General features: G+C 34.7%; 1 protein-coding gene across 1 annotated transcript; it reads right to left on the reverse strand.

The window, feature by feature from the left end:
* Nucleotides 1-27,478, reverse strand: LOC127831202 (uncharacterized). Its single transcript, XM_052356193.1, has 13 exons — nt 26,389-27,478; nt 22,846-23,004; nt 21,935-22,234; nt 21,711-21,816; nt 21,026-21,097; nt 20,724-20,879; nt 20,379-20,603; nt 19,771-19,923; nt 19,381-19,578; nt 7,439-7,617; nt 1,837-1,867; nt 1,067-1,256; nt 1-184 (listed from the first exon to the last, which is right to left on the reverse strand). The coding sequence occupies exons 1-13, from the start codon at nt 26,851-26,853 to the stop codon at nt 1-3; spliced, it is 2,418 nt and encodes an 805-aa protein (XP_052212153.1). The 5' UTR covers nt 26,854-27,478.
* Nucleotides 27,479-27,597: the final 119 nt, after the last annotated feature.

The following is a 27,597-nucleotide window of genomic DNA, read 5'->3' on the forward strand; positions in this document are numbered from 1 at the left end:
TCATTTCAACGCAGACTTCTTTAATATGTTTGCTGAATTAATAAGTAGTGTGCTCAATATACAAACTCTTCTATTGGCTGTTTCATAAATGTCCCCTTCCACTTTTCTTGCATATGCAACAAGATCGTTCATCCTTCTGTCTTTTAATGCAGCTGGATCTGGATTGGGGAATACTGCTTGAACCCTGAAGAAAAATAGCTACTTTTTAGCTTAACCAGTTATGTCAGAAATTGTTTAAAAGGAAAAAGAGAATTAAAGAATATAATTTGTTTTAAAATATTATTTGTGAAATACCCTGTTCATTCAAAATAGTAACTGTTACCCATTGTTTATGAAATTTTTACAAAGATCATGCAACAGTAAAACATGGATTTTGTTTTGCCAATTTTTTATATTTTCAGGAACAGTCCCGACCACTGTGACCTTTCATTGTGAGATCGCTCAAAAATAAAGTCATTAAAATTAGCCTTTTTTCAGACTACTCAGTGCACTTATTTGTTAGACTAGTGCCCTAATATGTCCCTTATCCTGAACATAAAAATACTTGTCCTGGCCTTAAAATGTTACGATGTTAGTTTTCAGTAATTTAACAACATATATTAAGCGATATTTTTACACAAGTTTTATTTGAACAAGGTCGCCCACCTGATACACATCGGAAAAAAATGTTTATTTGCCAATTTTATAATGTTTGTGTTTTAACGGTTCCTATCTAAGTTTTTTATTCTGTACAGACGAGGTTTGATATGGTCACGATAATAATCGTGACAATGATGCAATTTGAACTACACCTTTTCCTCCCTTGTACAATTATGATGTAGAGAGTAAGCATTGGTAAATCAGCTTTTTCATTTAAATATCAAATGAAAGGAATTTCAAGCCAAATTAATAAATTTATCTGCATTTTTTTCTTTTTATTTCATTAAATGAATTGGCCTTGAATTTTTCCACTTGTCCAGTCAGACCAGAAGATTCTTTTTAACTTTTTTAATTTGAATTAGATAACTGTAAATATCTGCCACTCAGCGATGAAATATTAAACCAACACAATGATCAATATACTCACAATTTATTGACAAGATGATTTCTGAGATCCTGTGTGACACTCTCATGCCACTGTTTTGCGCCTTTGTTTGTCTGTGCCACAATATGCAGCCCATCTGTGGCATTCAAACCACCCACAGCAGTGAGGGAGTTCAGGGTCGGATTGGAATTACCAACCTGCGCTGGCTGGCCTGGATTCAAACCTAGGTTCACTGAAACACACACACACAATACTGAACCTTAGCAATGTCAGTCCATATCAGTTTAAAAGCACAAACATTATTTCAAAGTCACCCAAACCCAATATTTCAAGGCTTAGACCCTTTTCCCAAGGCCTAATAAAACCCTGCTTATGCATTCAATATAACTATAAAATAAAGTTATTAAGATTTTGTCTATTCAAGAATCACAAAGTTTTGCTTACAAATGCTCAACAATTGAGAGTAAACATGTCTTCAATATTATATTCACTAAGGTTCAACTTAAAGATCTGGATTGGAACTAAATGTAGAGATCTAAAAAAAATTTTATTGAAACCAATTTTTTTGGTACCATTTGGGAAGAAGATATACTTTTCCTCATCAGTAATGAGGCCCAATACTGGCCACGACTTTGAACGAAAAAATAAACCTTGCTTAATTTGAAATCAGGAGTCACTTGACGAATTGCTCACAACTTTTAGGGAACATGATTTGCACACATTCTTCAAATGTTTTTAATGTTTTGTAAATTGTTAAAACATTAATTTTGACTACATTCTAATTTACACGTATTTCTTAAATCAAACTTTACCTGCTGCTGCTGCTACTGCCACAGGCTGTTTCTGGCGATCAGAAGGAAAAGTCAGTGAGTCAAACAAAGAATGAACCACACCATCATTCTAATAATAAATGTATTGTTATTAACGAGCGTTGTATTAAATTCTCGATCAAACCAAATTAAACAATAATAAATATTTTTAGCCTGAAAATAAATGCTTCTTTAAATGCGTTTCAATTTCATTTTTATTCATTTTCATGTACTGACATTAACGTGTAACTCCTCTACTCCACCGTCACCAATATTTTTATGAACGAACCGTACTGACATTAACGTGTAACTCCTCTTCACCACCGTCACTAATATTTTTATGAACGAGCCATCTACTGTAATGTTAATTCGTAAATTAACGTATTTTTGCTATAGTTTCAATGGGTCAATACTTTTCATCGTGTGCATTTATTCCGATTTATATTTTTCACCCTAAAATACTTAATGTTCTGAATTCCAAGTCTATATTGAGTTACAGCACCTGGTGTGTTGCAACATGAACACTTTTAATGCCCATCGGGAACCCTCGGACAGTTCCGCTATCTTTGTCAGAATACCTGATATGTGGCTTGTCAAATTCACATCGGCTGCTCGGGTATTCGCGAACGAAATAATTTTGATCCACATAGACCAGTGCATGATGGCAAATGACACCTTAATGTGCACTGGTAGACAATTTATCGACAAATTATGTCTTGTTTCCCTTAAAAACTACAAGGTTACTCTGCAAAGTGAGTGCTGAAAACTAACGAAGATCTTCTTCCCGCTCCTTGCGCGCTCCGCTGCTTGTATGGCCTCTAGAATTTACAAGCTGTCGACCCAAACCCCAGAACGGGTTCCTCAGCACGTTGAGCGTACTGGGTATCGCCGACCTTCGACACTTCCATTATCTTCATAGGGCCATCGCCTCGAAATCCTGGCCTGTATCTCTGCCACGCTCGTCCACTGCGCTGCCAGTTCCTCTGTACCCGTCCCTCTTCCGGCGATGTAGTGAAACCATTTTTTCCTACGGACAATTACCATTCCGCTTAGCGATGCTTCCAAATTCTGGGATTCAGCGAAGTCAGGAGGAGAGGACGTCCGGGTTGAGGGATGACGGTACTCGCTTGATTCACAGAGTCGCCATTCGGAGTCTTCAAGAAAATCTTCTGCGAGTGACTCTTCCCCCGATCGCGACGTGCATTCTCCAGCTGCTGACCGAGCTCTGTTTAACTAATGAATACTATATCATTTATAGAGTTACTTTGATGTTTTGTACAATCGCCATTTTCTTTTACATGTTCAACTTATATCACGAGCTGACAGATTCAATGCTATTGGCGATTTTGTCGATCAGAAACGCTAAAATATAATATCGTGACTTTAAAATAGAGTTAGAACAAGACGCCCCAAAGGGCCCTGGGTCGCTCACCCGAGAGACTCAGATGGAAAGAAATAAAGATTAAAACTCTTCAGCAAATATTTCAAATTATTAGTATGAGAAGACTGACTTTAAAAACAAAAGGGCATGAAAGGCCCAAAGTCGCCCACATGAGATTTAAAGGAACTGACCTGTTCTGTGCAGCCCAAGATATCATTAGAACAAATGTTCTAACCAACTTTCATGATATTAAGTGAACAACCTGGCAGCCACGTTTTTCAACAGACCAGAACCATTTTTATACACATACAAAATATTATTTAAACAAATATTCTGACAAAGTTTCGTGAAGATACATGAAGTCATATAAGGAAACATGCCCCACCCCCTAGTGGCCATGTTTTTCGAGCAACTGGAACCATTTTCGGAATTGTTCAAGATATCATTGGGACAAATCTTCTCACCAAGTTTTATGATGATCGGACAATAAATGCGGCTTCTAGAGTGTGAACAAGGTTTTACTATAGCTTTATAAGGAAAAATGCAACGCCCCCTTGGCGGCCATGTTTTTCTACCAACTTGAACCATTTTTAAATTCATCAAAGATTTCATTGAGACGAATCGTCTGACAAAATTTCGTGATGATTGGACAATAAATGTTGCCTCTAGAGTGTAAATAAGGTTTTACTAAAGCCATATATAGCCATATTAGGAAAAATGCCCCGCCCCCGGGTGGCCATGTTTTTAAAGCAACCAAAACTATTTTCGAACTCATCCAAGATATCATTAGGACTAATCTTCTGACAAAGTTTCATGAAGATCGGACAATAAATGTGGCCTCTAGAGTGCTAACAAGGTTTTAATAAAGTCATATAAGGAAAATGCCCCGCCCCCTGGCGGCTATTTTTTTAACCAAGCGGCATCATTTTTAAACTGGTCCATAATATTATTGGGATAAATCTTCTGACCAAGTTTCATTAAGATCGGCCACTAAATATGGCGTCTAGAGTGTTAACAAGATTTTACTATAGCCATATAAAGCCATATAAGGAAAAATGCCAAGCCCCAAGGCAGCCATGTTTTTAAAGCAAACGTGACCATTTTTGTACTCATCTAAGATATCATAGAGACCAATCTTCTGACCAAATTTCATGAAAATTGGACAATAAATGAGGCCTCTTGAGTGTTAACAAGGTTTTACTAAAGCCATATATAGCCATATCCCCGTGGTGGCCATGTTTTTAAAGCAACCAAAACCATTTTCGAACTCATCCAAGATATCATTGGGACAAATCTACTGACCAAGTTTTATGAAGATTGGAGAATAAATGTGGCATCTAGACTGTTAACAAGGTTTTACTATAGCCATATAAGGAAATATGACCCGCCCCTTGTGAGCCATGTTTTTTAAGCAAGCGTAACCATTTTCAAACTCATCCAAGATATCATTAAGATAAAACTTCTGACCAAATTTCATGAAGATTGGACAATAAATGTGGCCTCTAGAGTGTTTACAATGTTTAACAAAAATCATATATAGCCATATAAGGATAAATGCCCCGCCCCCTCATGGCCATGTTTTTCAAGCTACCAAAACCATTTTCGAACTCATCCAATATATCATTGGGACTAATCTTCAGACCAAGTTTCATGAAGATCGGAAAATAAATGTGGCTTCTATAGAGTTAACAATGTTTTACTATAGCCATATAAGTAAAAATGCCCCGCACCCTGGAGTCCATGTTTTTCAATCAACCGGCATCATTTTAAAACTCATCCAAGATATTATTAGGATGTATCTTTTGACTAAGTTTTATTAAGATTGGACAACAAATGTGGCCTCTAGAGTGTTAACAAGATTTCATTATAGCCATATATAGCCATAGATAGAAAAATGCCCCGCCCCTTGGCAGCAATGTTTTTCAAGCAAACGTAACCATTTTTGAACTCATCCAAAAAATCATTAAGACTAATCTTCTGACCAAATTGCATAAAGATTGGGCGATAAATGTGACCTATAGAGTGTTAACAGGGCAAATGTTGACGCCGCACGACGGACGACGGACAAAAGGCGATCACAAATGCTCACTATGAGCACATTGTGCTCAGGTGAGCTGAAAACAAATCGAGAATGTGATACTTTTCTTGGTAAAAATTGAAAACAAATGCAACAGCAAAACAAAAACTAAGTTTTATTTACCTCAATGACAACTTTAATCCAATGCTTATAACAATAAAGTAACAACGATATGCACTTCCATTTTCTGTTCTTCCATCCCTTTATCGCAATCCATTTCCTGTTTTCTCATGCCTTTATTGAAATGTATTTTAAACCAAACTATTTGTAATAGCGTTTGTATCGAATGCTAACCACTCTCAGACTCTGAGTCTGACCCAAAACACGTTTACGAAATCGTAATCCTCTATGAGCAAGTTATTTAATTCCTAAAAAAAAGGCTATCGAAGTTAACAATTATGCAGGACAATCAAACAATCAAAAATATGTAATGGATTCATTTGATGCTTTAAAAAATTATTACTGTTAAAAACCACCACGTCCAAATAGTCCCTCAGATCCAGAGTCTGGCTTTAACTAGTATGTTTCGTCAGAGAAATGACGTCACACTAGGTACGTCATAAATTGCAAAATCAAGTTAATGAAAATAAAAAATACGGAAAGCTGGTTCGATAATATATTATAAAGAAGAAATTAAATAGGATTATGTAAATTTAATTAAACGATAACATTCATGACGCGTCTCAATAAATTTACAAGGTCAAATATTCGAACATGTTAATCGGCGCGTAGGAATATGTACTTACAGAAGATCGCGGGCATGCGAGGTATTGCCGGTTATCAACTAGTTCTTTCGACCCTGCTTTATTCGGTCAACAGAGGCAGGATAAATTATCGATATTTTTCACTGTTAAAGTGTGAAATGACGTCATGTTTTTGACGAAATGACGTCATTATTCCAGCAAAATTCTCCAGTTTAACTCTTTTACAATGTGAATAAACGGTCAAGAAAAGCATAACATAAAAAGAATTTGTTAGATTCGATGGAATATCGATTTTAATTTACTCGTGATCATAAACAAAATATATTTTCGCTAGTGGGTGCGCCACTCGGGAAAATATAATTTTCTATGATCACTCGTGAAATAAAATCGAATCCAACAAATATCCTCTCTATTCTTAAAACTGTACATTGCTATAAATGCTTTAATGCAACGTGTAACTTTGCATTGAGCCCATGAAACAACCTAATTCTATAAAGGATCTCTGTTGGATTCGATGGAATATCGATTTTATTTCACGAGTGATCATATAAAATAATAGTATCACGAGTGGCACGGCCACGAGTGAAAATATATATTTTGTATGATCACGAGTGAATTAAAATCGATATTCCATCGAATCCAACAAATTTTCTTTTAATTTTATGCTTTTTTCAACGTTTATTCACATTGTAAAAGAGATTAACTGGATATTTTCACTTAATTATTGACGTCATTTCGTCGAAAAAATGACATCATTTCACAGTTAAACAGTGAAAAATATCGATATTTTTCACTGTTATTTTTCACTGCTTGAAACAGTGAAATATCAGTTTTATTTCACTGATATTTCTCTATAAACCACCGGAAAGCATAAAAAAAAATAATTTCTTAGGTCTATGTCTTAAAGTGAAAATAGCCATATGCAAACAGTATAAAAGTAGACCAGCCTGCGAGTATTTTGCAGTCTGTTCATGTTTAATGCTGTGTGCTGCTCATCAGTATCTTAAGGTTGGAAACGAAGCCTCTTAAACGTGAATCTTGTATGAAAGGTCTTTAATTTAACCTTTTACCACTTAGATACGTATTTTGACGCTTTTGTTTTCCCTTAGAAAGCTACATTAAATGTAAGACCTTTTTTACTTAATTCAAGTTTTAAAGGCTTCATTTCCAACCCTTAGTTACTGATGAGCAGCAAACAGCAGAAAACCTGAACAGACTGTGTGTTAAACACAAGAAGCAAACAGCAGAAAACCTGAACAGACTGTGTGTTAAACACAAGAAGCAAACAGCAGAAAACCTGAACAGACTGTGTGTTACAAACAGGCTGTTCTGGTTTTATGCTGTTTGCCATTTTCACTTCGCTTCTGAGAGGGAAAGGGTTAATCTCATTTTTGGAGTGACAACAAGCAGGTGAAAAAGGGTAAGTGATTTCAGTTAAGTTACCTCATTATTTATGTCTGGAAGATTATTGATGCCATCGATCCCAGTCCCCTCTGTAGGGTCGTCATCAAACTCCGCCATGGGGTCAGAGAGGCACGGGGTCAAGAGTTCAGACTTTGATGTAACCATAGGGACGTCGGCAGCAGAGTTGGGCAATGTGTTCTCCTTGTCATCCACTGCTGCTAGCAAGTCATCCAGGGGCATAAACAAGAAAACATACAGTTTTAGTACATTTGATTATTTCAAATAGTTGTTAGTGTGTTGCTGCACAGTGTTTTCCTTGCCATTCACTTCGGCTAGCCAATAATCCAGAGGCATTAACAAGAAGTAATTTAATGTAAGTACAGCCTACAGGTAATGATAAACAAGAGATATGTCAAAAACACAATTACCCCTTATGCGCCGTTTTGAAGCCATATATTTGACATTGAAGGATGACCTTGACCTTTCACACTAAAAATGTGCAGCTGCATGAGATGAACATGCATGCCAAATATCAAGTTGCTGTCTTCAATATTGCAAAAATTATGGCAAATGTTAAAGTTTGACGCAAACAAACCAACAGACAGGGCAAAAACAATATGTCCCCCAGTATAGACTGGGGGACATAAAAACAACTACAAACTGACAGTGGAAAGAATAAGAGCTGTCAGAAAACCGCGCACTCAACTTTTCGAATGCTTGACAGTATAGCGTAAGCCATCATAAAGAAATTGTTCATAATCACTAAGGTCAATGTAATATAGTCATATTCTAAGTGGAAGAGGACCATAATTGAACCATATTGATCGCTTATAATTTAAAGAACTTGTACTTTATAGACGATTCTGAGTTCAGGTATATTTTCCACAATCTATTGAAAAGTTGTAAAGACAGAAAACAAAAATTTTATTTCAAGTTTGATAGCAATAGCTTGGGTGGGATGGTTGGACCGTCCTTTAAAAATAAAATAAATAAATATTTATGTTTTTTTACCATGTTTCAAAGAAAAAAAATCTTTTTGGTGGGTGGGGCTGTGGTGGGAGTGGAGAGGGGAGTATAATGTGGGGATGGGGTCATGTATTAGATGATCTTTCAAAGATAAGAAAAAAAAATCGGGGGGGGGGGATTCTGGGTTGGGGCGTGGGTGATCGCTTGGGTGGAGTCCTTTGTGATATGTCAGGTAAGTGTTGTTTTGTCAAAGTATGAATTAAATCTGATCTTAAATTAAGAAGTTATGGCAATTTAAGCAAAATGTATTAATTTGACCTTGAGAGTCAAGGTCATTCAAAGGTCAAGGTCAAAGTCAACTTGCCAGGTACAGTAACCTCATGATAGTAAGAAAGTATTTGAAGTTTGAAAGCAATGGCCTTGATACTTTAGAATTAAAGTGGATCAAAACACAAAATTTTACACAATATTCAAAATTACTAAGACAAAAAAGGGCCATAATTCCATTAAAATGCCAACCAGAGTTATGCAACTTGCTCTGTACAGTCCCCTTACAATAGTTAGCTAGTTTACCAAGTCTGAAAGCAATAGCTATGATACTTTAGGAGTAAAATGGACCAAAACACAAAACTTAACCAAATGTTAAATTATCTAAGTATAAAAGGGCCATCATTCCATTAAAATGCCAACCAGAGTTATGCAATTTGCCCTGTACAGTCCCCTTACGATAGTTATCTAGTTTTCCAAGTCTGAAAGCAATAGCTATGATACTTTAAGAGTAAAATTGACCAAAACACAAAAAATGTTAAATTATCTAAGTATAAAAAGGGCCATTATTCTGTCAAAATGTCAGTCAGAGTTACATAACTTTAAGTATAAAAAGTTAACATAATTCTTACAAAATGCTTGATACAGTTGTCTGCTTTTGTCTATATATTGGGGTAATGTTGGTAAATAAGTATGCAAAAAAAACAAACAATTAATATTACAAGGTACAGTACAGCCAACGCGGAACAAACATTTTCCGCGATCCGTGGAATCAAGGCGCAACGGGTCGATGCCGACTCTGCCGTTGAAGCCGCGACAGTATGCGGCGGCACGTCGCATTTCGCCGCGATGCTTCGCATCTTACTGGCAAGACATGCTGAGGCAAGCCGCGATCCGTGATATGACACCGAGTCGATGCGCATCATAAAATAAAAATCTTTAAAAAATTATAAGTTAGTCAATAAATTTAAAAAACACACAATAATAATGATATTTAAAATCATATTTAATTAAATAAGCGCCGATTGTATTAGCGCATATTTAATGTGTCTGGCCAAGTAAGTTTGTTTCCCGCCCGTGTATGTATTTCACACCTAAACAAGGTCACGTAATTATGTACAATTATTTCCTTTTCATATCAAGACATCAAGGAGACCAGGCAGCTGTTTTCGCACCTACAAGTGGTCAAGGCTCCAGCAGATGGGGGATTTATAATTGCTTGTTGATTTTGCTATAATATTGTAGCTGAGACAATTAGCAGTTTGAAGCCACATCAATAATCAAGACTTAATTGTTGTTTTGTTAATTATCAGCTTATTATAACTATTGTTTGATTATGCGTTTACAAACTCGTTTCATTTTTTGTTCATATTTTACAGTTGAAATCGCTACTTTTTACCCGATAATCTCGTATATTCCAGTTTTGAAGCAACGATTAAAGTGCTCAAGAAACACACACATTCGCCATTTTTCTTAAGTATCAAATACATTTTGGGATTTTTACTATTTAAAGATGTGATGAAATAAAGTCCAATCGGGGCGGGTTTTTTCCACTGAACACGCGTAAATCGCCTGACGTGATGGTCATGTTTTTTTAAAACACAAAATACACCCACATTTTCCATACGACGTTCTACATGTCTGCATTGTTTTCGCGCGCTTTTTATTAAGACAAGGGATATTTTAGCACTGTTTATTTGACGCTAGAATTTGTTAATGTCGCGTTAGCATTAAAATGTGGAAGCGTGTTTCGGATTACAAATTTAATAATGCTCATTTGAGAATCGAACGAAACATTTACATTTGTGCGTAATTAATTCAACGATTATTTGTTAAAAATCATTACGTGCCATATCGCTTATTAAAACGTAAAAATAATAACTATGAAAGTCGCGTAAATCTAGGTATCTACGCTACACAAATGTACATGTACGTGTATATCTTTTCACTTGATCCGCCGCGTACGTATGCGGCGAATTTATTCCGCGAAAGTACGCGAGGTAAATATAGACTCGGCTTCATTGCGCGGATCGATGCCGAGTGCTTCAGCGATACGACGCGTGAACACACGACGCGGCCGCCGAGTAGTCTAAATGTTCTGGCCGTGGCGTGGCCGAGGATATTGGTTTATTGAAACCTTCAATTTTTTTTGGTACCATTTGGGAAGAAGATATACTTTTTCCCAACAGTATAGGAGGTTTTAGGGATTCCGATAATGACGTCACGTTTGCTCATGCTCGAGTTTTGGCCGTCAACACTGCGGCCATTTCGCTATTGTTTGCATTTGATGAACCGCATCGTGATTAGATTATCATAACAATCTCTACTTGACAGATATTTGCGACCCTATTTAAGAACAACAAAATACTCAGAAAATGAAATTCTTTCAGAATAAATTCAATTCACTGAACGAACACAAATAAGGACGAAAATAAACAACAATAGATTGATTTAATGTAATCAACATATAGAAACTTATTTGAACCTATATGCCTGTAAATACTTACCTTGTTAAAGATTAACTAAATCCTCTTGATAAATGTAACTGTTTTTATTTAATTGTTCACACCAATTTGGACACTCTTTGTTTCAGCATTTATAACCCAGTGTTTAATTGCACCTTTGTTCATCACAAACCGATTATCTCGTTATAATCGGGTACTGTCCAGACACTTACTAAGAAAACAGAGTGTCATAAACCCGAGGACATATACCCTGAATAAACCACATGTGTCTGGTCATTAAACACAATTTATGATACCTCCAGGTTACGTGTCACGTGATTCGATCGGGAATGGTTGTCTTTTTCGCGCTCTCGCAAAAATTGAAAAATTAAGGTGTTTTTGTGATAATTTAGATTCTTAAAGTGGATATTTTCATTCAAAGTGTTGAAATATTATGTGGTTGATAAGTTATAATGCCAAAAAATCAAGGATATAAACGAAAAGAGCGTAACAGCAGTGGGACTAGTGACGGTGTTACGATAAAGAGCAAACAGAGTAAACAAAGAGGCCCGTCAGGTGAACTGGACATATCAGTAAGTGGCTTACTAAACCAAGTTAACTCTGTGCTGTATGGCAACGATACGGAACTAAGTAAGCCGGTTGATTCGGTTGATGCTTGTGAGGTGTTTGTTTGCGGTGGTGACAGTGTAGTTCGTGGTAAAATGGCGAGCGAAGGGGGGCAACCCTGCATCAAAGCTCTAGTTGAGACAATACAGTTGCTGGTTGAGCGCATAAGTTGTATGGAAAAGAAGCTAGATGGAATTCAGTCGCTGGATAAGAAAGTTACAGATTTTGAAAAAGAAATTAGAAAAGTGTGGATAGCGATTGAGGATCGTGCGAAGGCTACGGAGGAGCGGGTTATTCGACTGGAGGACAGGGTAGAGCTGGTTGATATGGGTTCTACCCTGATGTCAACTAGGGTCAGCGATCTGGAGAGGCAGCGCGACGAGCTGCATGAAGAGGTAACATATCTCCAATCGCAGTCCATGAGGAACAACCTCATCTTCACCAACATCCCCGAAGATAATTCCACCGGTAACGAGCCAGCGGAAGTGTCCGAACGGAAGCTGAGGGAGCATATTCAGTCAGCCCTTAAGCTTTCGAGGGACATGGTGGACTCGATCAGGTTTGAACGTGTTCACCGATCACCAGGCCAACCGATACCCGGAAAAATTAGAAATGTGGTCGCCAAATTTACCTTTTTCCAAGATCGCGAGCGTGTTCGTCGGGAATGGAAAGAACTCAAGGGTACCAACTTTTCCATGTTTGAACAATTTCCCAAGGCTGTATCTGACAAGCGCCGGAAACTAGTAAGGCAGATGAAGGACGCGAGAGAACAGGGCAAACGTGCTTGGCTGGTGTACGATACTCTCTATGTGGACGGTAAACCGGTAAGGGACTAGGGGGACGCCGAGGGTGAGCTCTCAGTCCTCTCATGGAACGTTCATGGACTTTCTAAAGAGAAACAGCAATCGCATGACTTTGTTAACATTTTAGCTACTTCTGACATTTGCTTTTTGTATGAATCATGGACTAACTCTAAAAGCGTAATTTCTTTAAATGGTTATAAATCACACAATTTTTATAGAAAGTTTCAAAACCGTAGAGCTAGAAGAAATAGCGGAGGCATTATTTTGTTGTATAAAGATCATCTGAAAGATGGCATTAACATAATTAAAAATCACCATGACACTATTATTTGGATAAAATTAGATCACCTTTTTTTTAATACTGCTGAAGATGTTTATTTATGCGGTGCATATATTTGGGGTGAGGAATCGCCGGCCAATAATTTTGTTGATATTGATTTGTTTGATACAATTGAACATGATATTTCTGTATTTAATTCGCTTGGATGTGTAGTTTTATGTGGTGATTTAAATAGTAGGATTGGTAATAAATGCGATTTTATCCCTTTTGATTGTATAAATAATATATTAGATGATCCTGACTATGATCCCGATTGTACCCCTGTACGGGCCTCGGTTGATAATGTTCAAAATAGCAACGGTATTAAATTGATAGATCTGTGTAAATCTACGTCACTGCGTATTGCGAACGGGCGTATATTTAATACTAGTAACTACACGTTTTGTTCGAATAACGGTTGTTCTGTTATTGATTACCTTTTAATGAATGAACGGCATTTTTCACTTATCAATGATTTTACTATTGATCCATTTAATAAATGGAGTGACCACGCTCCGTTGCGTTTTTCATTAGCATGCCCAAAATCTGTTCAGAACGATAATCCACAGTACGAAATTAAATGCAAGTGGAGTGATGAAAACACGGAGCTCTTTCGTTCAGGCATTATTGGACACTTACCACGTTTTAACAATATTGTTCAAAATATTGATGTATCATGTAGAGATTCTATTGATAAAACGGTTGAAGATTTTTCTGAAATTGTTAGATCCGTGGCTAATCCGTTGTTTTCTAGGTGCTATTTTGTCAATAATAAACCTTTTTTCCACAAAAATACTGTTTTAAAAAACGCAGATTGGTTTAATGATGCCTATAACTCTGCGAGAGAATCGTATTTGCAAGCACTACGCCTTTTCAATTCAGACCAAAATAACGCAAATAGGGTACTCTTAATGGAACGCAAATCTACTTATAAAAAAATCACAAGGAAATGTAAAAATAACAGTTATAGGGCAAAAATGAAAGAAATTGAACGTCTGAAAAAATGTAAACCAAAAGAATTTTGGAAATATTTTAAAAGTAAACCAATATCTGACAATGCTGGCATTTCTATTAATACATTTAAAGAATACTTTGCCAATTTAAGTAACGATTTATCTAATTGTTACAACGAAGAAGCAGAATATTTTTGTAGACAACATGATTTTAATAATTTATCTAGTTTTAACACTGAACTTGACCAGCCTATTACCGTAAGTGAAATACGCTGTGCAGTTAAATCGCTCAAGCGTAATAAAACCCCGGGCAATGACCAATTATTAAACGAGTATTTCGTGGAATGTATTGATATTCTAGCCAGTCATTTATGTGATATTTTTAACGGTATTTTAAATTCAGGTTACTACCCAGCAAGCTGGATGGAAGGCTTGATAATACCATTACATAAAAAAGGCGACAAAAGCGAGGTTAATAATTATCGTGGTATTACACTTTTAAGCTGTTTGTCAAAACTATTTACTACAGTCCTAAATAAACGCATTGAAAAGTTTTGTACGGACAATAACAGTATTTCGGATTCGCAGTTCGGATTTCGTAAAGGGCGTTCCACAGTAGATCCAATTTTTATTTTACATTCTCTTGTTCAGAAATACCTCAATGAAAATAAGAGGCTCTATGTCATTTACGTTGACATGATGAAGTGTTTTGATTCCATTTATAGAAATGCACTGTGGTTAAAAATGTTTAAAACTGGTATTGATGGAAAATTACTTAGAATTGTTAAAGATATGTACCAAAAAGTTAAATCGTGTGTTAAGGTATGCTCTTCTTATTCTGAATATTTCAATTATGCTGTTGGCTTACGACAAGGCGAGGTGATGTCACCTCTTTTGTTTTCACTATTTGTTGAAGATCTAGAGTTATATTTGCAGTGCGACATTGATGCCGGCTTAAGTATTGATGATTTAACTTTGATTTTATTGTTGTTTGCTGATGATATGGCTATTATAGGTAAAACTCCTGAGGAAACCCAGCGACATTTAGATCTTTTGTTTTCATATTGTAACACATGGGGTCTTACTGTAAATACATCAAAAACTAAAATAATGGTTTTCCGAAAACGTGGGGCGTTATTAGCAAACGAAAAATGGACCTATAATAGCCAACCAATAGAAGTAGTCGATGATTTTAACTACCTTGGTACTGTTTTGAATTACACAGGAAACTTCTGTAAAAACATTGAACATCTCAATGGAAAGGCCTTGAAAGCTTTAAATGTTCTATTTTGCAAATGCGACGACTTTGATCTTTCGCCAAAAACCCTTTGTCAACTAGTTGATGCATTTGTAACACCAATACTTAACTATTCGTGCGAAGTTTGGGGTCACACTAAATCTAAGGAACTAGAACGGATTCACCTTAAATTTTGTAAAAGATTACTAAGAGTAAAAAGCAATTCGTGTTCTGCTGCAGTATATGGTGAACTGGGCAGATATCCTCTATATATACACAGATACATTAGAATAATTAAATATTGGTTTAAAATTAAAGACAGTGATAATATTATACTAAGTGTTGTTTATAATGAGGCTCTTAAAGATTGCATTAATGGCAAGAAAAATTGGGTATCAAATGTGAAAAAGCTGCTCAACGATTACGGGTTCGCTTACGTGTTTGAAAATGGTCACTATGTTAACACAAACACATTTCTAACTGAATTTAAATGTAGAGTCATAGATTGCTTTAAACAACACTGGCTTCAAACACTTGACAGTCCAGTTTTAATATTGTACAAAGAATTTAAATTATCGTTCGAGTATGAAAAATATTTAGATGTCTTACCTAAAAGCCTCAGATTTTATTTCTGTAGATTAAGAATGTCATGCCATCCATTAAGAATTCAAACGGGTCGGTACATTAATAATCGCATAGCAAGGGAAGAAAGGTATTGCAGTTGTTGTAACTCACGTGATATAGAAGATGAATACCACTTTATGTTAATCTGCCCTTGTTATAACGATATCAGGAAAAAATATATAAAATCATATTATTACCAGCGACCATCAGTATATAAATTCCTAAGCCTTATGAGAACATGTTCTAAAAAAAGACGTTATTAAGTTATCCGTTTTTGTGAAAGAAGCTCTTTTTACCAGAAAGTCCTTATTGAATGTTGTACATAATACGACCAGCTGATTTTTTTTTTTTTTTTTTTCTGTTCCGCGGGTTCGCTTCTTTGATTGTTTATGTGATTGTTTGTTTTTTGTGTATGTATGTGTATGTATGTTATCCTATCAATCAGATAGCTATTCGTTACTTAATAGTATTACTGTGAGCATACTGAATCATATGTTATATGTTACATGCCCAACATTTGTTCAATACAAAAAAGTATTACTTTTTTCTTTCTTTTTTTACATTCAGATGTAAAACAGACGTGTCTGATTGTTTAATTTGCTGCCTTATGGAAACTATGTAATATATGCAAAATATGTGTGTTATGTCTTACTATTATTATTAACATAATAATACACATTTTATGCGCAAGATAATCAAATTCCAATTTAGTATATTTCCGTAAATGTTGATAACTAGATAGCCACCCTGCCACATAAATAGTTTGTAAAAATGCTATTTTCTTTTTCCTCAAACTACTTGCATGCATTACGTTAGATTGAATGTATATTACTTATAACTGTATGATCACTTCCTATTCACATGACCTGTTGATGTATGTATAATTACAAGGTTAAGACTGACGATGTACTATGTACAAGTCGTAATAAACTTCTGTTCTGTTCTGTTCTGTTCTGTTATCTCTTGTCATATTGAGCAGTCATTTAAGCCAAATACTTAACAGTTGCTTTAATAAAATATTTGAACATATTTAAAAAAAATATACATTTGTCATAAATGGATTAACAGGAACTGTACAGCGTATATATATTAGCCAGTTTAAGCATAACAATAAAGTGTTTAAGAACTATAAATTTAAAATATTGTACTAATTTACTGCTACACACTTAACGTATTTAACGGGTACCTGCAAATGTAAACTCTGCTATAACGTGTAAAGATCGTGCGTTACTGCGGTGTTCGAAACATCATCATGAAAACAAGCAATCACGTTTGATCATAGTAGGGATATAAAATACTTGCGAAATATAAATTAAATGTATAGATTTATGGTATCATAAAATGCTAGATTTCTATCGCTCATTAACACTTGTAAAGTGTTTTCAATAAACATGTAAAACAGTTCAATTTTCAAAATATGCAGGTGTTTTTTTTTCTCCATTTGAATGATAAAATTTATTAATATTTTCATTAAATGTTAAACGAAACGAAAATTCATTCAATGTAAAAGAAAATTAAAACTACATTGAAAGATTGTAATGTATTGCGCTTTTTAGGGCTTTGGTTTTTTAACTGATTCAATGCACCTCTTACAATAAATTCCTATCGTATATATTACTAAATTACTAAATTAAAGGAGTTTTCTACAATCCATTTAATATGCTGCAATAAGATCTTTCATAACAAGATTTTAGCATAGCCTATTTCTGGGTTAGTCAGTTTTCTTCAAGTTTATTGTTGTAGCTAGACTAAACAACAATAAAATTATCCCCTTTCAATCTCCCATCTTACTTTGAAAAAAAAACAAACAAAGTAATTTACACCACACCATAATGAAAAGAACAATGTTAACAAAGCCAGAGGGGGTTATCACGTGATAGTCAAGATGGCGACGTCCATACCGAGACAGTTATTTTTCGCCGTTTTATACCCTTTATTACTTCTGTTTATTTTTTAAATGACGCTCACTTTCCAGCCATATCAGTAAAAAGGTGATAAGCGTTTATTTCGTATTAAAATTCGCTTTATATCTCGACTTTACTCCCCGCAAATTTTCTAAGTGGAGCCCTAATTAGGTCATCCCGCTAAGAAATTTCGCACCGAGTAAAGTCGAGATATAGAGCGAATATTACTATGAAATAAAAGCCAGTAACTTTCTTCCTAATATGGCTGGAAAGTGAGCGGAATAAAGAATAATAATGCAAGTAATACAGGGTATAAAACGACGAAAAATACCTGCCTCGGCATGGACGTCGCCATCTTGTTTGTCACGTGATTACCCCCTCTGAAAGCAATAGACTATTTTTTTACCAAGCAATGGTGCACAAAACACATCAGTAACTAAAGGATAAGTCAAAAGTACAATGTAAGGACTCTCTTACATGATATCAACTCTTTTAGGAATGAAAATGACCCTAACTGTGGTAAAACATGTCCTAATGCATTAGTCTGCACATGCTAATCTGGAACAACACTTTTCGCTTTCACTGGATTTTTATTTTGAATAGACCTTAAAACAAAACAAAAATCCATATAAACAACGTCTCGTCCCTGTTAGCCTGTGTAGACGGCACAGGCTAAACTGGGGCGACTCTTTTTGCAAATGCATTAAGTCCCAGAATGAAGCTCAAATCTACTAACTGAAAGTGACCCAGATATACAACAGAGACAACAGATACAGACTTTAGATTTATTTACCATTCAATGACCAGGTTCACCATTAAAGAGCATCTAAATGTCAACCCCTGGTCAAAGTGACACAAGCAGAAAAAACATCTGGCCAGCTATCAGTACTAAAGACGTAAAGTGAACAAAGGGCCAAGATGGACTGGTCAGCAGACTACAGTGACCATATCATACTAGAGGATTAAGTATGTTAATGTGGTACAAGCTGACCAGAGCACTTCCGCCTGGAGGTCACACTGCACTAATTGGGAGTGTGCCTGGGTCAGACTGGTCATATTATCCACATATCAATGGGGCTCATAATAAAACTACCAACTAACAAGCAAGTTTTCTTGCATCGAGGTAATTTCAGTTTGTGCTAACCTAGCTAGTATCAATTAAAAAATAAATGAATAAAAGGTGTATTTTACTTTACTTCTTAGAAAATCTAAGGAAAATAAATCCCTAATGAAATTAACCAAATTGTTGAAGTAACACAAAGGATTGAGTAATTCACCACAAAAGGTTTGGTTGTGATTAAATGGCGTTTCTAGCTTTCCATTACAGGAACTCTTAAAGTCGCCCGGGTTGATATTTTTCACAACAAATCGGTTATCTAAACTGACCAGAATTGATCAGTATTCGTCAGATACATGCTAAAGCTTACATGTTACTCTTCCGTGCTGATTGTCGCAAAAATTGTGCCTAAAAATGCCAAAAGCATCAAAAATACGAAACCTAATCATGTACATAACGTAATCCTCAAGACTATTAATAACCTGTGACGTATGCACGCTTTGGGTCACGTGAGCGACAATTTCACGTGATTTCCACTTCCGCGCATTTCAAAACAAAGAAGAACTAATAAATAACACAATCAATTTACAAACGAATTATGTCTACGGATAGCCCTAGCAAAGTGATTATAAAATATGTTTATGTCTTAATGGATAAACGAGGATCATTGTGTATTGAATATCATGTTCGTAAAAGGTCAGAAGGCAAGCTGATTGCATAAAAACGATTTCTCAGATCAGCATTTTTATTTAAATATTTTGGCTTCAGTATCGAACTTACCAATTTTACGATCACAAGCTTCCAAGTCGGTTGATTTAACATCTTCCTTAACGTTTAGGTCTGTGTGCCTCCCTGAAAAGGTGTTTTGAACCAACAAAGTTTCACTTGTCGGCGGTGTTTCATTCTGATGGGTTTTGGTTTCCATGCAAGTTTGGTAAACTGTGACCCATGTTGTTTGACCATTGTCGATCTGCATTTCTGGAAATTTGATTATATGCGCACGGTTAATATCTGCACCTTTGATAATAGGGAAAGTGTTAAGTATTTTTTTCTATCTATGCATACTATTGACATGTTCCTGTCCACTTATACCAAAATTGATGTGAACATAAATATTAACAGCATAAGTGACCTATAATATTTTAAGCAAAGGAAATTAAATAATATTACGTGGTTTTTGATGGGAATACTGGTGTGATTTTTCCAGCAGACACTTTAACATAGCATTCATATGTTGTACATTTGTGTTTTCAATTCCATCTGGATGGTGCATTTCCATGTTGTGAGGTAAGGCAGCAATCATGTATGGATATAACTGCTTGACTGAAATAATATTGCAATTGTGTTCGATCTCAAATTAACTAATCATTTACTTTAAAACTTTGATAACCCAATTGTTTTTAAGTCTTCTTTAAGTTAAACTACTCCAGCAGCTGGAGTTTAACTTCTTTATATTCATGATTGCTTTTGAGAACCAGTTATAGTAACAAAAAATATGTTCAACTATTTTATATTATTTGTTCGCTCACTTCAAGGTACTTTATCCAGCTGTAAACTTTGATTGTTTGCATAATACACTCAGTTACTGACTGATATACAAGATACCATCATTGACTTCCATATACAATCAGTTTGACATTGAACACTATTTTTACATAACAAAGAAGTTGCTTAACTATATTTAGTCAAGAATTGTGTGTACATACTTATTCGCAATTATTAACATCAATCAAACATTTGAGAAAAAATAAATTGTATAATACATTATGAATCCTTACCAATTGTGTCAACTGATTCAATAAAATCTGATTCCAACATGTCGACCGTTATTGTTAGATTTCCAAAGCTTGTGCTTTTTCTCAAGTGATCTTGTAACGGTTTGAACAGCTGTGTCATCCTGCCATCAATGCATTTCTCGCATAAGTTTATCCAGTTGGACATTGACTGGCATAGGATCTTAATGATTATGCTACCAGGTCGGACATCGATTATTTCATCTCCGTCTAGTTGCAAAAAAATCATAGACGAATAGAAATAATTGTGTAATTTATTCACAACTAAATCATTTTAAATAGTTTTGTATATGTGAACAAATTTATATCTTAATAAGTAAATGCTCTTACCCGTTTCAACAGTTTTTATTACATCCATAAAAACATTGTCAATATCACCGTTAGCTTCTTGATCAGGATTAAATTTTTGACTGCGGATTGCCTGTACAATTTCATTTGATAAATGCTTTTCGTTAGCTGCCCCCATTATTTCAGCAACAATCGTCCCTTAAAAATATAAGCGGAGATAACTGTATAACTGGTCAAAAATAGTTATTCGTAGGTAACAATGAGTAGTAAATTCAAGCATCTTCTTCCAGTTGAATCGGTGTTGATATTTAAACAATACAATACTAGTTAATGTTTTTAAATACCATTAATATTTCTGGCGTGAGGTCTATTATGCTTAAGAATTTCCTTGAATATCAGTAGAATCGTTTTTACATCTGAAAGAACAAGGAAAAATAATGTGTGCAGAACATTTTGGACAATATGGATATATGCATAGATGTCAAAACAACTCGATTTTTTCGATTTTCTCAAAGTTTGAAGAATAAACGTAAATGGTATTCATATCTGAATGTTATTTATTTTATATACTTTATATTAAAAGCACACAGCAGTACATAGTGCCAAACCGTATTTTTTGAAGATGAACAAAGTAAATGAATATGAAAAAATAGAGGACATTTGTTGATTTCGGAAGATTATTTATATTAATTCAAGAGTGATAAGATATCGAGTTAAAATATTTTCTACAATCATGAGTAGATTAAAATGCATAATCTATAAAAACCAACAATTTTTATAGTTTATGCCTTTCCGCCGTTTTTTTTAAATTTTAAACACATTCAATTGTACCAATCCGCGGGATAAATAGAAACAAAATTTGCATAAACAGTTTATTATCAGTGCGTTACAAAGTTTAACCGTAATGAATTTATGTTAATTAAATAGTAGTTTTTGATGTATGTGTTATAAAATTGACATGTTGCTAGTTGGCGCCTTCCCACGTACCATACTTATTTGTACAATACTTAATTGTATAATTCAACTTACCGCACTCCACGTCTTTCAACGTTTTGTAGCTTTTAGTTACAACTATGTTGGTCTTAACAGTAGTAACTTCGATACCACGGATCAGTTCGGATTGTTGCACTAGTTCCTAAAATACCAATGTGCAACAGCTTTTTGAAATCATTATTCTTATACGAGAATATGTAAAAAAAAAGTTACGATAATATATAATATACGCATTACATTCTCATTTGAAGTAATTTTACCTTTTGTAAAGCTTCAAATGCCTTTGTATTTGCATGAACTCCCGCGGTAATGCTTTTTAATTCGCTTGATTGTTCAAGTAGGACCTTTGCGCAAAGATTGAACTCCTTTTTTATTCCTTTCAAGCGGTCAGCAATGCTTCTCATGTGGTTATCCTGTAAAACTGCAAACTTGGCTTGTTGGATCTTTAAGTCTGATTTATCTTCCAACGTTCTTGTGTCTTCGATCAAAGCACTCAATGCTTCCTTCCGTGCTTCAATTTCTGTAACCGTATTAACTTCAATGCCGACGTCAGCCTCTAACTAAAAGATATAAACATTTATCTTTGGAATGCAATTTAGAGTTGCACTCTGATCATAAAAGTTACTGGTTAAATGGAAACGCAGTAGTAGTAGTAGTAGTAGTAGTAGTAGTAGTAGTAGTAGTAGTAGTAGTAGTAGTAGTAGTAGTAGTAGTAGTAGTAGTAGTAGTAGTAGTAGTAGTAGTAGTAGTAGTAGTAGAAGTAGTAGTAGTAGTAGTAGTAGTAGAAGTAGTAGTAGTAGTAGTAGTAGTAGTAGTAGTAGTAGAAGTAGTAGTAGTAGTAGTAAAAGTAGTAGTAGTCGTAGTGGTAGTAGTAGTAGTCGTAGTAGAAGTAGTAGTCGTAGCCGTAGTCTGGTCGTAGTAGTAGTCGTCGTAGTAGTAGTAGTAGTCGTAGTCGTAGTCGTCGTAGTCGTAGTAGTCGTAGTCGTCGTCGTCGTAGTCGTAGTAGTCGCGTCGTCGTCGTCGTCGTCGTCGTCGTCGTAGTAGTGGTGGTCGTAGTAGTCGTCGTCGTAGTCGTAGTAGTAGTCGTAGTAGTCGTAGTAGTCGTAGTAGTAGTAGTAGTAGTACTAGCAGTATCATTTGTAGTGGCAGAATGTTTATTTATATTATTTACTTTTGCCAGTTTATCCAACTGTTCCTGGATATCACTTGTAAAAGCGTTTAACACAGCTATGTTGAGCACAGCTTTCATGTTTGCAAGATATTCTTTCAATTTGTCATCTGTTAAAACCAAATCTCCGGAATGGTAAATCTCGTTGCGATCTGACCGGACCTTAAACATATATAGAAATTAAAACAATTTATTTTAATTATATTAATTACAATATACAACAAGAAAGTCCAAGTGAAAGCAGTTCTTTCTTATGACTTTCAAGTGTTGACATTAACATTGAGCCGGCTTTAATGACGCATGCCATGTAAATTACTCTTGCTAATTGCAAATCGTTTGAAAGTTTTTAACATTTTATCCGAAGTTCAAGAAACCCCCTTACAGGGCATTTGAAGTTTTGATCAGGCACGAAAATGGAGGTTCAAACTTTTCATTTTCAGATGTAACTTCATCTCGATAACTTAACATGTTTGCATTGTTTCTTGAAAATTCTTCATATGGTATTGGAGATAAAAACCGGACATACAATTGTCTTTTGACCTTGAAGAATAACTTTGACAATAAGCCGGCTTGCGTGATTCATGCCTTCTGCCAATTGTCTCAATAACGAAAACATGTTGCCATTTTCATTAACATCCTTCAAAGGATATATGGAGAAGACGCGAAAAAGGGGTTTCTAATCTTTGGTCTGAACGCATGATCTTGACCTTGAGCGGGTGTGATCTACTACTGCGCTCTGTACATCATGTCAATGAACTTAACAATTAGGAAAGTTTCATGAAAATCTGCCAAAGGATGTGACAGATATATAGACAGACAGACAGTTTATATAGACTTATACATAAGTACATCGTCTTCATACACAAATATATACATTGATTTCTGTCACGTAAATAGGTTAACAATATTACATTACATAACATAACATAAATGGTCATTTAAGAATACAAATATAATTAAACACAATCAATTACAAGAATACGTAAATTCCATCAAAGCGGTAATGAAATTTATTTTTTAAACATAACATAACATAATAAGTCATTTACTGATACAAACGTAAATAAACACTATCAATTGCAAAAATACGTACATTCGCATACGCAAGGATACGTATATTCCATCAAAGCGGTAATGGATTTTTTTAAACTTAACATAACATAAATGGTCATTTGCGAATACAAAAATAAAGAAACACAATCAATTGCAAGAATACAGCAGATATAATATAGCAGATAATATAGCAGACACGAGAATGTTACGGACCGACATACTTACGTTGTGACGGTGGGAAGAATTGCATTGTTATTATCTCCATCATGCTTAATAGCAATGGAATAAAGACGTATGCATCTGTATCAATCTAGCGAAAATGCTTATTTCTTTAAACAAAACAACACCATTACATTGTTAGACTATCCACCAAAGAGTTTGATTGATACTTTAAAGATTCAATATATGATCTCCGTAAAGCGTTTATAAAATATGATAACTCGGTAAAATATGAATGTATTATTCAACTGGGAAGAAAACAGTTAAAAGAGCATAAAGCACCTTTTAAACGAAATTTACTGAACAAAACTACTAAACGTCCACTTTATCAATTGTGATTTAAGGGTACTGAGTATGTATTTCTCTATACAGTTTGACAGACAATTTTCGCATTACACAGCAATCTGCATTTTGCGAGTAACAACCCCAATTTTATTTCGTTAAGGGAAACTCCCCGGAACAGCGGTTGCGATTTCTATATTGAAGCACCGGTATCGCACGTATGCCAAAACAAATATACACTGTATCGACAAGATAACACCAGTGAATGGAAACAGGTAAACTGAGATTTTCAATGCCAGCTGTACATATCAGTTTATAACTGACTTGTATACATTCCTCTGTAAATATTGTGTTTTATTATTGTGTTCCTAATTGCAAAGCTTCAGGATTTGATGAAAATGTTTCAATGTTATACATTATTCCGGTATCTCAAGACCAAATTTATGCGTAAGATACACATATGTAGCATACTGCCGTTAAGGTTCAGAACATATATAAGCTATACATTAAATAAAAAGATAGTATTAAAACTAAGAATCAATAAATGCTTAAACTGAGCTTTTAATATTTATGAAATAATGTGATTTACAAAATTATGCAAATTACAAGAACATTTATTAAATAATGTTAATTACAAGATTATGTAAATAACAAGAAAAGATAGATTAAAACTAAGAATTAATTTATGCAAAAACAGGGCTTTTAACATTTGTTAAATTATTTTCTCAGGATAAAGTCTTTAAACATTTATTCAATTATTTATTTAACAAGATTATGTAAAGTACAAGAACATATATTAGATAATGTAAGTTACAAGATTATGTAAATAACAAGAAAAGATAGTATTGAAACTAAGAATAAATAAATACTTAAACACGGCTTTTAACATTTATTAAATTATATTCTGAAGATAAAACTACATTCTATAAACAGGTTATTGACCTGCAGAAAGTAAATTCTTCATGCATGTGTGATTATGTGGTGTTAAGGGATTATTTATTATCGTTGCTGATAAGCATGGCCAATTAACCCCATTCAACAGTTGTAAACCAATAGTTATGTAGTGTATTAGAGAGATGCTTCTCTCTTGTTTACCTGTTTCGCTGGTGCGGGAACATTGTCGATACAGAGTGCATTGTTTTTGTGAAAAAAAATAAACAAAAAACAACACGGAAGATATGGCGAGAACGGCGAAAAGGAACGTCGTCGAGCTGTCGGAATGCTCGTTGCCCGTTATTCCTTCAACCAAGTATGATCAACATCTTCATCAAATTCGATTTTTATTGTACGTTTTATAATAAATCGAACTTTTTCGCAATTATAACATGTCCTTCCTGTTCAAATTATAATTTGTTAAAATCAAGACTTATCAATAGTTTCAAGTCGACAACGTACGGCCTTTCATCATAACCGTGTTGCCTCAACAAAATAACGCTTACTTAAAACTTTTAATATAATTGACATTTATTCTGCAATTTTACTTTCCATAGATAGATAGCACAATTAAGGAACATACTCCTGTTGCTGCGAACCGAGGACAAAGAAAAGTTAAATGCGTTGCAACAATTGGAAAATTCATTTTGCGACATTCTGTTTCAGAGTGGATGTGATAATTACATTCGTTACGCTTGATTAATTTATTTGATCTCAACGTTTGATTTTCAGGTAATATTAACAATTGGCTGTATAAAATGTATATACGAAAATGCTGGTTATACGTTATAAATATTTTGCCTATTTTAACAAAATATCAAGGGACGTTTGAAAATTGTGTTCAGTGTTTGTCTATATCTTAAATCAAACTGGATTTAACACTCCATTTAAACAGTTTTGTGTTATTTTATTGGTATATATTAGTAGTATATATTAAGTGGAATTAAGTTTAAAAGAATCGACACATTATTTTCATACCTGAATTAGTTTACCTAAATGTGATTTAAATATCGTATATAAGGTTTTGTTGTTCTGACAAATGTGAACAAAAGCAGTTACATCTGCCTGCGAAATAAGTGCTTTGTCTTTATATCCGGGTATGTCTATGAAACACTTCATCTGTTCCCATCCGTTAAGGTACCATTTTTGACAATCTGAGTTGTCCCACCGAGGGGTCATATTGACATGGTCGTCCATAATTCTGTCGTACATAACCCCACACGCACCTCCATTAGGGCATAATTGTTTCTTTTTAGAAGTACATGCGCATTTTGTTTTTCCACTCAACTGTCCTTTTGCAGGGCAGTTATTCATAGAATGATTTGGTTTAACATCCTTTACACAACAAACACTGCATGAATATGTTGTTAATTTAGCAATTGTTTTGGTGAATGTTTCATTGTTTGCGTACACGTCTTCGCACTTCCTTTGCATATAAGGAAGCATGCCATCCCTGACATACTTTAGGCCTAAACACGCTTTAATCCAGTTTCTCAAACCTGGATCCGTGACAAGTTGATTCATTTTGATGTTTACTTCCTGTCACGCATATGCTATGTTCAATTCGAAATGTACACAACAGCTTACTCACACCCTTGCGTTAATTATCAAGCTTTTAAACCTCTATGTAAAGTCCCCTTGTAAAAATCCTGTTCAATCTCTAAAATGAAGTTTTTGTACCGGTACAAACCGCCTATTTTAAAAAGAGATACAACATTTACTCGACCAGAGTTTCTTTCCTTTATTATATGTTGACAATAATTAGTTCAAAACGCACTCGCCCACGTCGGCCCAAGTAATCTTAAATGCAAAACATCAAAAACGAAACTTCAATTTTTTTTCACTATATGCACGTTTATGTAAACAATTTTGTACACTTTACAGCTGCACATTCATAGTCTTAAATTATGTTTTAATTTCCCTGTGTTGAAAATTACACCACTTGCCTACTTTAAGCGTTTTAACTTCCTTTAATCGACATTTGCTTTAAATCGAAAAGAGTTCGTTACTGGGTTTTCCATGATCTAGTCTGACGTCAACGACTCCGTGATTCATCGGATAGAGTTTACATAATAGCGGTAAATGGTTATTACATATTTAAACATTATTTTAAATATAGCACGCAATCGTTTTGTTGTCACTACAATACATTATATTAAATATTTTCTATTAAAAAATAATTAAGGCTAACAAAATGTACTTATTCCCTTACTTTGACCCAAATAAATATCAAGTGTATAGTGGCGTATTCTGGTACCCTGCTTCTTT

Source organism: Dreissena polymorpha, chromosome 5 (genome assembly GCF_020536995.1).
Source record: "Dreissena polymorpha isolate Duluth1 chromosome 5, UMN_Dpol_1.0, whole genome shotgun sequence".
NCBI classification, from domain to species: domain Eukaryota; kingdom Metazoa; phylum Mollusca; class Bivalvia; order Myida; family Dreissenidae; genus Dreissena; species Dreissena polymorpha.